Raw genomic sequence first — 12294 nt, 5'->3', positions numbered from 1 at the left:
TTCTTCTTTATTATTGCTCCCCTCATTCATCAGAGAAACAGCATGAAACTGCAGCTCCATACTGAGCAGAAGCCTACGGCAAAACAGAGGCTGTCTAATAAACTTGGGTTAAACAACTGAAAGGCAAAGATCCACAGGAGACAAGGCTTCCCCTGCACCAGTGCTCAGTGCTCATTGAAACTTGAGAAGCAACTGGTTAATTTTTTAATATGAAGAAGGCTGGAGAGAAAGAAATACATGAAGAACTGTTATTGGGAACAATGGGTGAAAGCAGACTTGAGAACAGGCAGGAGCCTGGATACTTAGAAATCGGAAGTACAACGTGGCAATTTTTTTCTCATAGAGGACCAAGAACTGACAGAGTGAAAGTGTAGAGTAGAAGTGAGGGAAAAGAAAAAAAAACCAGTCAAAAAGGGCTCATAAGAAAGGGCTAACATTCTTCAGAGAAAGAGTAGACACTGGCAACACAGAACTTTCTGAGGTGGTCTCTGGTATTGCAGTCACATACCGCTGCCTGGCAACATCCAACTCACCACTTCTATTGACCTGAAAGCCCAGACAACTTTCAACAGCAAATGTAGTACCTGACTGTCCACCAATGGCACTACAGATTGATTCAGTAGCCTTATCATGTTCTTGCTAGTTTCTGGCACTCACTAAAGAAGTTGATTCAATCTGTGGAAGAGATTCCATAAAATCCTAGTCCAACCTGCTGAAGAGCTAGCATCAACAAACCCAAATATTACTAGTCTCAAGCAGCCAAGTTACTGCTTTGGAATCTCTTTGTTTCTCACAGACTGACAGGTTTTGTATGTAACTAATCTTTTTTTTCTTCTTCTTTTAACAGCCAGATATCATTAAATGCTGAATTACCCCATCTTGCAAATGAGCAAGAGAAGATGAATTTTCTGTTGTTGTTGAGTAATGGCCAACACATTACAAGATGGATTTCTTCATGTATTTTGACAAGCGTGATCTTGCTGTAATTATTTATGAAAATGCTTTGCAGTATGCCAATAGAAGTCCTACAGTATATTTTTGCATATTTTTCAATAATAATGAACTCTCAGGGACACGTGACCTTTCTGCCAGTCTGCAATTAAGTTTGTGCTTAGAGGTTAACATGTGGGTGAGCAAATTTGTGTGTTAGCATCTGAGTATGATGAGATTTCCTATGTAATGAAATCAGTTACAGCATACTGATAGTTTTGTGGCATCTAAAACTCAAAAATACAGACATTATATCCATGGAAAACCTTAATACCAGAGAGAGATTCTGAAACTGACGTGAAATTAAGTAGTTACTTTCACTAATTCAGTATCTACAGTTATAAAACAGGGGGAAAACCAGCTTCCAATCCTTTCCTTTTTTTGTCTAATGACACAAACCCAGGACTATGATATTTTATGTCACTATAAAAGCCCACTAGCATGGAAGAACTTGAAGGTTCAAACAATAAAGTAAAAATCGCTACCTGCATACTATCTGAAAAATATTAAAACATTTCAAATAAATAAAAAATAACATTTCATCAAAATACATTTTTGTTAATTTATTCTAATAATTTATATAGATATGGCACCTGTCACATTTTCAGTATGCATTAGTATCTTAGCTGTACTAAACACTATACAACTATTTTAAGCTGAAGGATGAAAATCGTAAGGAATTTCTTTAATTGTTAAAAAAGAACATTGCACTAGGGTACCCTAACAGAGTTAACTATGACATCATTTGACCTCCAATAACTTTTTTTTAGCATTTTCCATACTATCATCTTCCTCAAATGCATGCTCATTTCACTGTGTACACGCCACTCATTACTAACACACAAACACGGTTTTGCTGACATTGCTTCTGTGATGGGTATCTCCCCTTTAGACATTCTCTGCTTTTGAGGGGGTGTTTTATTATCACATCCTAGGGATAGTCAATTCATGCTTTGACAATCACAGTACTGTAAAGCAGCTAGCAGATGTGCTAGCAACGTAGCCTGACAGATTAAATTTTGCAAATACCAACCTGATAATACTCAAATTCCCAATCTGATTTGAGATTAGTTAGACAGTTAGAGACTACGCCAAAAAGTTCCACATGATCAGATCCTGTTGGCAAATTCCACCCCTTGGATACAGAGAGGTAGCAGCACACAGAAAAAGGCTGAGAGCAGCCAAAGGTCATGTAAGATCTCAGGGAATACCTGACCTACAGATGGACAGTGAAGAGTCTCAAAGGGTTTTCAGTTTATTCTTTCATTTTGTCTACATCTATGAACATATTCTTATGCTAGTCGACACTTCAGGAAGTCCCTGAAAGACATAACTTGGAAGAAGTTATGAAGCAAAATATTTCCAGGAATGATGGTAATTTACTTGGCTTTACTCATGAATAAGAATTAATTCCCACAAGAAAAGTACAGCTGTCTTTGGGGACAATTAAGTCATATCATACTGCATGGCTTTATCCCTTTCTAAGAGGAAATGAAGTCCTGTCAAAGGAAAGGGAGATGATGGCACTCACCTTACATCCCTCACAAGCACTGACACCATAGTGATATCCGGATGACTTGTCTTGACAGACAAAACAGGGCTTGTAAACACGAGGGGGTGGAAGTGGTGAAGGAGGGCTCGGAACAAGTTCCTCAGAACTGGTGCTCTGAGTTTCAACTGCTACAAAAGAAAAAATATATAATAATTGAATGATTAATGGATTTTTAATAAATTATTACATACAACCATATTATAAGTATCAAACTGGCCCATATCTTTCTTTGCATAATAATCATTAATTTTTCTTTCCTAGAAACATCTAAGGGGAACTAAGTAAGGCAAGTAATAATAGGACTACAGCCCATAGCCTTAAAGTATATTTTAAAGTACCCAACAATTTAGACACAGGGCTTCAATCTCTTACCATGTTCCAAAAATGGATTACTTTGGGCTCATGTTCTAATTTTAGCCTATTGAATTGCATGGGACCCACATGTGCATGCTGGATATCAGCCTTCAAAAGGAAACTGTGGCATGTACCCTTTTAATCAGTACCTAATCTTGGGAGAGTTCTTGTATCTCTTGCCTTTTTCTACAAAAGGTGACACTTCCAATGTGCCATTCTGACACACTAGGATAGCAACATGTATCAGGACATAGGTAAAGAGTGAGACCTGAAGTGAAAATTACCTGAACAAGTTGTCTTTTTTTTTTTAATATATCTGTAAAACTAGGACAACCCAGCAACACTTCATTACCTACCTTAGGATCTGTAACATCATGAAGCCTTGCTGAGAAAAAGCTACTTATATATTATGATCCCACATTCCTTTATTGCCTTAATATTTCTAGATGGTCATTTGTTTTGAGCCCGTTGAAAAGTCAGTTACCCCTTTCAGGGAAAGGACATGAAAGTTCTACGATGCAAGATAAGACATGTGAACTACATCTTTCCAAAACATCTGCATTAGTTTTCTGTGATATGCTGTCATCATTCCTCATGTTTATTGTGGATGTGCAATACATTTTCATGTTTCACCTAGACATCTGCTGCTTCTCAGATAAATCCCTCTAACTTTTCAACAGATATACCGGAATGACAGGATCTGTGAACTGAGATTTATTCAGAAATATTAGGCACTATCTGCAGAGCTAAATCTCAAGAGTACTAACAGCAGGCCCTAAAGAATATTACTCAATGGAAAAATCTTAGACAAGATTTACTGTTTATGATATTTTTCAGATTACAAAGATGATACATTTGTATTAAACTCATGATTCATACTCAACTCATATGCTACAGAATTCACAGAGGGCATCGCAGAGCATGATGCGACCTCTGATTACTTGGGAGAGGAGGGCCCCATTTTTCCTTGGGTTGAGATAGTATCAACCTCAAGGACGGACATTTCTTGAGAAGAAAATAAATGCTAGAATGAAGTATTAAAGGTTTTTATTCTAAGCCTAGAAATAGCTTTCCAATGGGACCAATTTATTTATATATCTAACAATAAGGAGGCTATGAAAAAAACAGAAAAGTAAAATAACATGGCAACATAAATTGTGCCATTAAGACAATGTCCAGAACTACAGTCATCTTTTTCAGTATTAAATAAACTGAACTGGACAAACCAAAAATCTATGGGTTCCTACCAAGAAAAATTTAATGGAGTTTTTTCTTAATGAAAACTCAGATGAAAATGATAATTTCTTTTCAAGAGTAATTTTTGGTATTTAAGAAAGATACAGAGTGCTCTGTTATTGATCTCCTCACAGCCACCTTGCTTGAATCAATAATCTATTAGTACTTCTAAATTAAAGTTAGATTCATCAAATGCCCTTGAGAGGCCTCAGACATTCACACTCATACATGAATTATGGTGGCTTCCAATGAGTCTGTGCAATGATAAAATTTTAGCTTTAAAACTCTAATACCAGCAGACAATATGTTTCATATTAGCTCATTCAATTCTCCCAGGCAATCTAAAAGGCAGTTTTTAGGCTCCCCATGGGAAAACAAGGTTGTATCATTCAATAAAACAACTGCACTCTCACAATCCTTCTGTGATTTCAGTTTGGGGAAAGCAGTCTTTGAGGAATAATACCGATACACTTCTGCTTTATTCATAATTTCATCCTAAACAAGCACCAGCATCCAATAGTAGTGTTCAAACCACAAACAGTATGTGCATCAGAGAGGTCTGTCAAGCATCATTGAAACGCCAGGAGCTTGCGATACCCAGAAGAGATTAAGCAACTCAGTTCATAAATACACAACATAGTCAGCAAGTGAGGAGTTGAGGTAAAGCTAGAGAATATTTTTCTGGACAATCTGAAAAGGTATATAACATTGACTGGCCAATGGAAATCAGAAGATCCTCCCTTGAATACACATTATATATGCATATATATATATATATATATATATATATATATATATATATATGCATACCACTAAAAGGACTTAATCTACTATATATAATACTTGCATCAGCTGAACAACTGTCTAGAGCATTTGCCTGGGTTTTGGGTTGCTTTTGCGGCTTTTTTCTTTGGTTGACTGTTTTTGCATTTTTAGGGATTTTTTTAATAAGAAAACCTGATCTGGACAGATTCACTTTTAATCACAGGCAAGATGTACAGTTTTCTGTGGAAAGCTTGAACTCTTACTCCAGCTGACTTACTATTCTTCCTTGGATTTAGTTTTTTTTAACTCGTTATTTGAAAATCTATGTACTGCCAGTATGGAAGTGCAGAAGTCTGGTGCAGAGACCTGTAGCAATTCATGCTCAGCAGGTATAAAGTGTTATTTTTGTAACATGTTGGCAGCTAGTGGATGCACGACAGCAGAAGCACTTTCTTCTATGCATGTCTGCACATGCAAGATGGAAAAAAGGAAAGGATGGGGGGCGGACAGTTGACATTTACAAAAGAGGCATTTTTAAAGCAGTCTTACAATTTTAGGAGGAACTCAAGCAGAAAAAAAAGAAAAAAAAAGGCAACTTCTTTCCATGCCCTACTGTCTTGTCCTGTGGGATGTGACACTTCAGGGTCCTTACTCACCTGAGAAAACAGAGCCTCAGTGCTGTCACCCAACACCTGAATGCAGCTTAAGCACATAGGGACTCTCAAACAATCGGTCACTTCACAATTCCTAAGATGTCTGAAATATTTCTAAAGGTTAGATAAAGTAGCAGATAAGATCTTTAAAAGCACAGCGTGCTTTGTGAGAGCTAATTTACTGCCAGCTAAACCGTGTTGACAGATGGAGAAGGCATTTTACTTTGAGACCCACTAGAAGCAGGCAGGCATTATGAAATGCCTCGTGTTCTGCTAGAAACTTAGATTATTAAGCTTGCATGTTAATGCACACTTTGGACAGTTGAGTTTTAAAAGAATAAGAAGTTGTAAAGCAAATGGCATTTCCTGGATAGCCTCAAGGGAATTTTGAATACTGAGCTCAGGGTCCCTGGTGGGAAGCAGCAATTTCAGCTAATTAGGGTGAATAGCAAAGTGTTGCATTTGGTCAAAACATTCTGTTAACCCCCATTTTTGTTGGCACCAACAAGAGTCTGGATTTTTTGCCCTTTTTTTTTTTGTGAATTCACTGCAGGAGTGCAAGACACACAGCTCACATACATTAGGCAGAAAGTCAAAGGAAACGCCAAAGTTCAACTAAAGTACAAGTAATTAGAACCAGATTCTCTGCTGCTTGTATGTGTGCATTTGATTGTAGAAGTTATTTATAAGCCTCCAAACATTTGAAAAAATAACTATATACTGTAGATCATTTAATTTTTATGTCTCGTCTGGAAAAAAAAGTCTGCTTTTAATCATCTTCCAGGAAAGAGCCAGGAACTGGGAAAGTGGGTCTCAATTGTTTCAATACAAATTTCTTTCTTTCATGTGCCACATAAAACTATACTATAAAATTAAATCCAAAATATCATTGACTTTGCTCCCACCTCCAATTTTTTTTTTAATAAAAAACTTCTTTGAATTTGTCATGCTTAAATAGTTTGCATTGTTATGAGGGTTTGGTTTTTTTTAAACTCTTGTTTGGAAGACAGACAAGGAGAGAAGAAAAAAAAAGAGTGAGAGAGAAAGAAAACATTATCGTGGAGACTTGCCAGCCTTGACTTAGTAACCTGGCCATGACCCTCCAGAGAGTGTGTGTTTGACCCGGTCACACATGACTCTAGCTGCGTACTGTTGCTGGGTTATAAGTCCCAGATATTTTTACCATATATACAACAGGTGGGGATCATAGACAACAGAAAGAGGAAAACAAAGTCTTCCCTTGTGGGAAGACTCCCATTTTCTCCCTTGCAAAGAAAACAGCACAATGCAAAGAAGTGCTGCTCTTTCACGTACTGGCGCTCCGTGCTGGGTCGTTGTTTTACCCAGGGGTGGAGGCATGGGAATGTGGAGTGGGATGAGGGCAGGAGGACAGAGGGACAGGCTCAGAGGAAGCCATATGCGAATGTTAATCAACACAGAACGAATTACCACAGTCAAAAATCTTTCCTTACAGAGCTGGATATGCATTGAGGTTCAGAAAGAAATGCTTCTCATTCCAAGCAAACGCAACATACCTGGGTTAAAACACAAAATAACTTCAGATTGAGAAGTCATCATCAGGATTTTCAGAAGTACTTAGGAAGGTCCATTTGCCACATCTGAAGGTTTCTTTTCTATTATTGAAATCTGGGTAGCTATTATAATTGTTGGTTACAACTTTTCCAGCATTATTTTTAATCAAACCATAGGTCTTCACTACAAGACTGTCCTTAAAAAAAGGGTGGTATTAGGATGAAAGCCAAAAAAAACCCTCAAAGTCTTCAGGTTTGCACTTAATCTGAAAAGGGACATTCCAGTTTCAACAAGGACATCAGAATATGAAGCTCTGTAACTTTGCTTCTTCTTGAGGGTGCCCAATCCAAAACAATCCTTTTTTGTTAATTTAAAAGCTAAAACAGTATCCCACAGGTTTTGACTATGTGCTGCTCAGGATTCCTACAGTATTATTAAGATAACAAAACTAGCGAGATGTAGATGTTATGGAGCTCAGACGGCCAAACTGCAAGGACTGGACTAATGGACAAAACTGCACACAAGGTCACCTAAAAGGAGCCAAAGACCCAGGTCACTTTAAGGGCCATGCCAAGGGGACAGGCTGCTGCTGTCAACAGTTATCTCAGACAAGGTGCAAGTCCCAATAGGCGCAGCTGAGTTGGCAGGAGTTTTCTAAAGCTGAAGTACTTTTGCTGTTACAACTGCTGTTTAAGTTAAAGAGCGATATGGACAGCTGGCTTCTGTCCCGAAGCATCTGGGAGAAGAGGGTCCTGCAGAACTCTGCCCTTCACCTCACTAGTACAAGAAGCAGTTAAGCACAGCCTCTGCTCCAATACTCTCACGCTAATGAAGTTCCAAGTACAAATTTGGCCATTGCTACACTGTAGGCAGACATACCATCAGGACAGCATTTTCTTCCCCCACCCTTTTGCATCTCATGTATTTAGACAGTACACTATTTTGGGCAGGGCCTCAGAATATGCTGTACAGTAACCAGCGCTGCAGGACCTTCCAGTGCTACTCCAATGCAAATAATGGTAATTGTGATCCTGCCAAGTCAAAAGATATTTGAAAGAATGAACCTTGAAAGGCCTCAATAGCCTTGAGGGGAGCCATTACTTGCAATGCAGGTTCTTGGAGCACTTTCATTTTAACTATTTTAGCATCTCAGTGTTAAAACATAGACTAACTTTAAAGTATGATTAAAAAAAAAAGGCTTCTTCATATTCAGCACATGCTTTTGCTGTGTGTACACCAAGTTGTATTTGCCAACTGGAAGTGCAGAAAAGAAGTGTTTACACTCATCTGCTACATCTTCCTTGGCTTAGAACTGGAAGAGAGCGAGCTGCATCATATTGCTTAATGTCTTTCATCAACAAAATTTCCAAGTTGCAATTGCAAATCTGTAACGTTAACCAGCAGAGTCATGTAACATAAATCAACAGAGTCAGTGGATACTGATCTTGGCCACATGACAGTAGTATGGCCCTTTGAAACCTATATTTGTATCAGGTGATTAGAGCCAAGAAATGAAGTTTAGCATCCTACTACCAGCATAGCAGAGCTTTCCAGAGTTTTTGCTGTAAATCAGAAGACAACAGTATCTATCTTTTGGTTATTCTTCTGTTCTACTCTCATAATACATTTTTTGTTCCTTAGCTAACATCTTCATTTCTAGCACAGATTCATAAAATATCCTTTCTCAGTTGTCCAGTGAAAAGAGTGGGGGGATTCTTTAGTAACATACTTTTCTGTTGTGATACATTCTGGCCTCTTTATTAATCTGTTTGTTAAGCGTGTAAATTCAGTCACCCAACTTTACACTGGCATTTAATAAGGCACTTCAGGAGCATGACCTGCCAGCACATCTACCCAAGTGACACTCCTGACAGATCACAGACTCCCCAAGTGACTCTCCCCAGGCCCTGCTGTCCCTACCATGCACCACGACCAGCACTGCTTCTGGTTCTGCCATACTTAGCAGCATGGAAGATTCTGTCCTTTTCTACCTATCTGATCTACAAGCACAGTCTCTGCCACTCCAATATGTGAATAACCTGTGAGCATTCGTATTTTTACCTTTGTAATACCTAAGTGAGATAAGGGAAGAGCTATTCTTACTTTACAGACAGGAAACAGATGCAGTAACAGTGAAAGAGATTTATTTGCTTGGATCTTAAATTCCTAGAGAAATGTCAGCAGTAGGCAATTGGGATTTTCAACAGCAATTGAGAACACAGATGTATGTAGCACTAAAGTGGTGTCTTGCCTTACATGTCTTGCGCCATGTTACACATGGGATACATAACAAAGCAGGGAACCCTGTTAATAGTCTTTTCTTGGTCCCTCTTTGTGGGGATTCTGACGCACCCCTAAGCCTGCATGTGCACACCACTCACCTCCCCACTGTGAGGTAGGACAGGGCTGGGTGCCCCTTGCCCCCAAGAGCCACCATTGCTGCTGACAGGGAACTCTGGAGAGATGATGAAAGCCCTGCCTTCATCTTCTGATCTCCACAGCCAGCACAGAATCAACTTTCTGTAAGACTACACCACCATATACACATCTACACAGGAATGTTCTGGCAGACAACAGACTTGCCTAAGAAGAATCCTGAATCCTCTCCTAAAGGAAATGCAATTCCTGTGCATGTGGACACAGTGTACCACACAGGCACAAGCAACTCAGAAACTGCCACAAAACTCTCTACTCCTGAATACACTGTCCAAGCCCCATATAACTCCAAGATAATTAGGCTGAATCTACCAGGCTAATCTTATATATTGAGCACATATGATCTGGAAATCACCAATATACACAAGCATGTATTTCTGAAGGAAAACATCCTAAAAAAATTTTTGTGTCCCACAGGTATTCTGGGGGGAGCCACCATTGCAACCCACTTTTGGTGCTTCTTCCAGTAAAGCCAGGACTTTTGGCATCTACATTCTGTACACACATATTTACTATAGCTAGCTGTAAAGGACAACAAGGAGGCTGCAGCTGCTCTGTAAGTTTGCAATGCCTGATTCTCAAGCACCAGCTCCACTAAACCCTGTGGTATTATATATAACAAACATCACCTCTTCAAAGAAAATGATACTCATTTTCAGACTGACTTTTTTTTTCAGTTATATCAGCAAACCTGTTCAACATTTGGATTTGTGTATCCATGTAGCCAGAGAGATGCATTTACACCTGAGCAAATGTGGAAGGCAGAAAGCTTGTCAGGATTAATTATATCAGGGCCAAGAACTGCGTCTGGTTATACCTGTGTTACTCTCGAGACAGCGAGACTTAATGATGCGCTAGTAACTGAGAACAGGAGCGTCTTTCACTAAATAAATGGCCAGGTAGACACCATGAGTGAGCCAGGGTGAAAGTAAGAGTAGAGACAGGATGGCTGCAGGGTTTGGCAGGCAGAGTTTACAGGGCAGCAGCTCATCACTTTGTATTAGGCACCTACCTTCAAAATGAAAAAGAAAACATGTTAAATGAAAAAAATAAATCGTATGGAAAACTGAAGAAAAACATCCGAAAGATGCTAGCTCTGTAGTTTTTTCAGGTCGGTGATTTTCTGCTTGTCCACTACCATGCAAAACCACATCAGTCTCAAGTGAAAATTGCGCATTATTGCAAAACTGAAAAATAGAATCTTCCTCAAACAAAAATACATAACTGTGCTATCATCTGCATGAAGTTAGATTTTCCTTTGAAAATTAACTTTTCTTACAATTCATGCCCTGATTGCTTTACCTCTGAATTTCTATGGTGAGATTCTCATGTGCAGTGAAGTGGCATAGGCAAAGAATCCCTGCACAAATGCAGAGAGGTTGATAACTTGTTTTTTTTTTTTCTCTATTTATGAAAATGAAGCAAATTTCTGTGGCCTATTGATACAAATGTGGTCTAATAAATTCAGTGTGTTTTCGCTACAGGATGAAAAATTAGAAAAAAAGCCCATTGTGAGGAATGAAACACTTAAAAATGAAAGGGGTTTGGTTCTTTATTTCAGTTGTTTTATGGTGTTGCCACTCCACCAATTCCAAGAAAGACTCTTGACTTGTAAACATAAATGGGAGAAAACTCTGATCCAGTATCCTCAATAAGAAATAAAAATTTCAAGAGAAATTAAAGAGTTGCTATAATCTCTACACACATCCAGATATTTTATTAAGTCATAAAGTCTCTATTTATAGTTATTAAATGTTTTATAGTGTTTTGAAGACTTTTAGTTTTAAATCTTTTCAAGCATTGAACAGAATAATTCAGAGTATTATTCTCAAGGAATGATTTTATTCTTCAGAACTCACCTCCAATCCAAGTTTGTATTAGTTTTCAGTATCACTATGTCTGCCAAATATTTTTTTTATTTTCTATATATTCAACATATCTTATGACACTATTCATCATGACTTTTTTCTGTGGCTTGAATCCAGCAAGAAAAGGAGTGTTTCAGTATCTTTAATCATGTAATACTATTACACAGTTTTTCAGTACCACATGGACAAAATAAAACTGTTGTGCTGTCTTTGGAAGTGCAGTAAAACTGACTTGCTATGTAATATTTTACGTACCATTTTATTTCTCAAACTTTAGGCCCATTAGTTCAGTACATTTTGATCTTTAAGTGTTTTTAAATCTTAAAATTAATAGAGTGACTCAACAAGAGCCAATTCAGTGATCAAAACTACTTCAAGTTAGTATAGTAGCAGTTAAAGTGCTTATCATCCCAATTAATTTGTATTATGGCCACACTGCTGGATATCACTAATTGATTTATATATCCTCCTTTCTATACCCATTTACAAGTGCAATTATGAACTCCATCACATATGTTTAAATGGGTTACATTAGAACAGTATCTAGAAACTAGACTGCTCAGCTTAAAATCTTTAAGAACCGGTAAATTCTTCATTAATGGGTATGCTATCAATCCACTACAAATGGCTTATAACCTTCTAAGGCAGCACACGGTACTAATATTTTACTTTTCATGGGCAGTTTGAGGTTGACTCCAATGAGGAGCTCCACCGCTATCTTTAATTGTTTTTAAAATTGCATATTATAGGCAGCAATAAACACAAATTAGTATTATACCATCCACAGCTTTCTGCAAGGCACGGTTTCTATAAACAAGTTAAAACACATACATCTGTAAATAATAAGTGTAAGTATGCTGAATTTAATGAATAAGGGCACTAAAAGAAATTGAACAGTAGGGGTTCA

General features: G+C 38.0%; 1 protein-coding gene across 4 annotated transcripts in view; it reads right to left on the bottom strand.

The window, feature by feature from the left end:
• The window catches only part of RARB (retinoic acid receptor beta), a 323973-nt gene that overhangs the window by 64319 nt on the left and 247360 nt on the right, over positions 1 to 12294 (bottom strand). For all 4 annotated transcript variants that reach the window (XM_071561104.1, XM_071561105.1, XM_071561106.1 and 1 more), the window contains one exon: positions 2522 to 2670. In XM_071561104.1, coding sequence (XP_071417205.1) covers positions 2522 to 2670 — 149 coding nt within the window. The remainder of the gene's footprint in view (positions 1 to 2521; positions 2671 to 12294) is intronic.

This window comes from Pithys albifrons, chromosome 7 (genome assembly GCF_047495875.1).
Source record: "Pithys albifrons albifrons isolate INPA30051 chromosome 7, PitAlb_v1, whole genome shotgun sequence".
Taxonomy (NCBI): domain Eukaryota; kingdom Metazoa; phylum Chordata; class Aves; order Passeriformes; family Thamnophilidae; genus Pithys; species Pithys albifrons.
Note: the sequence above shows the minus strand (reverse complement) of the source record. Positions and strands in the feature narration are given on the sequence as shown.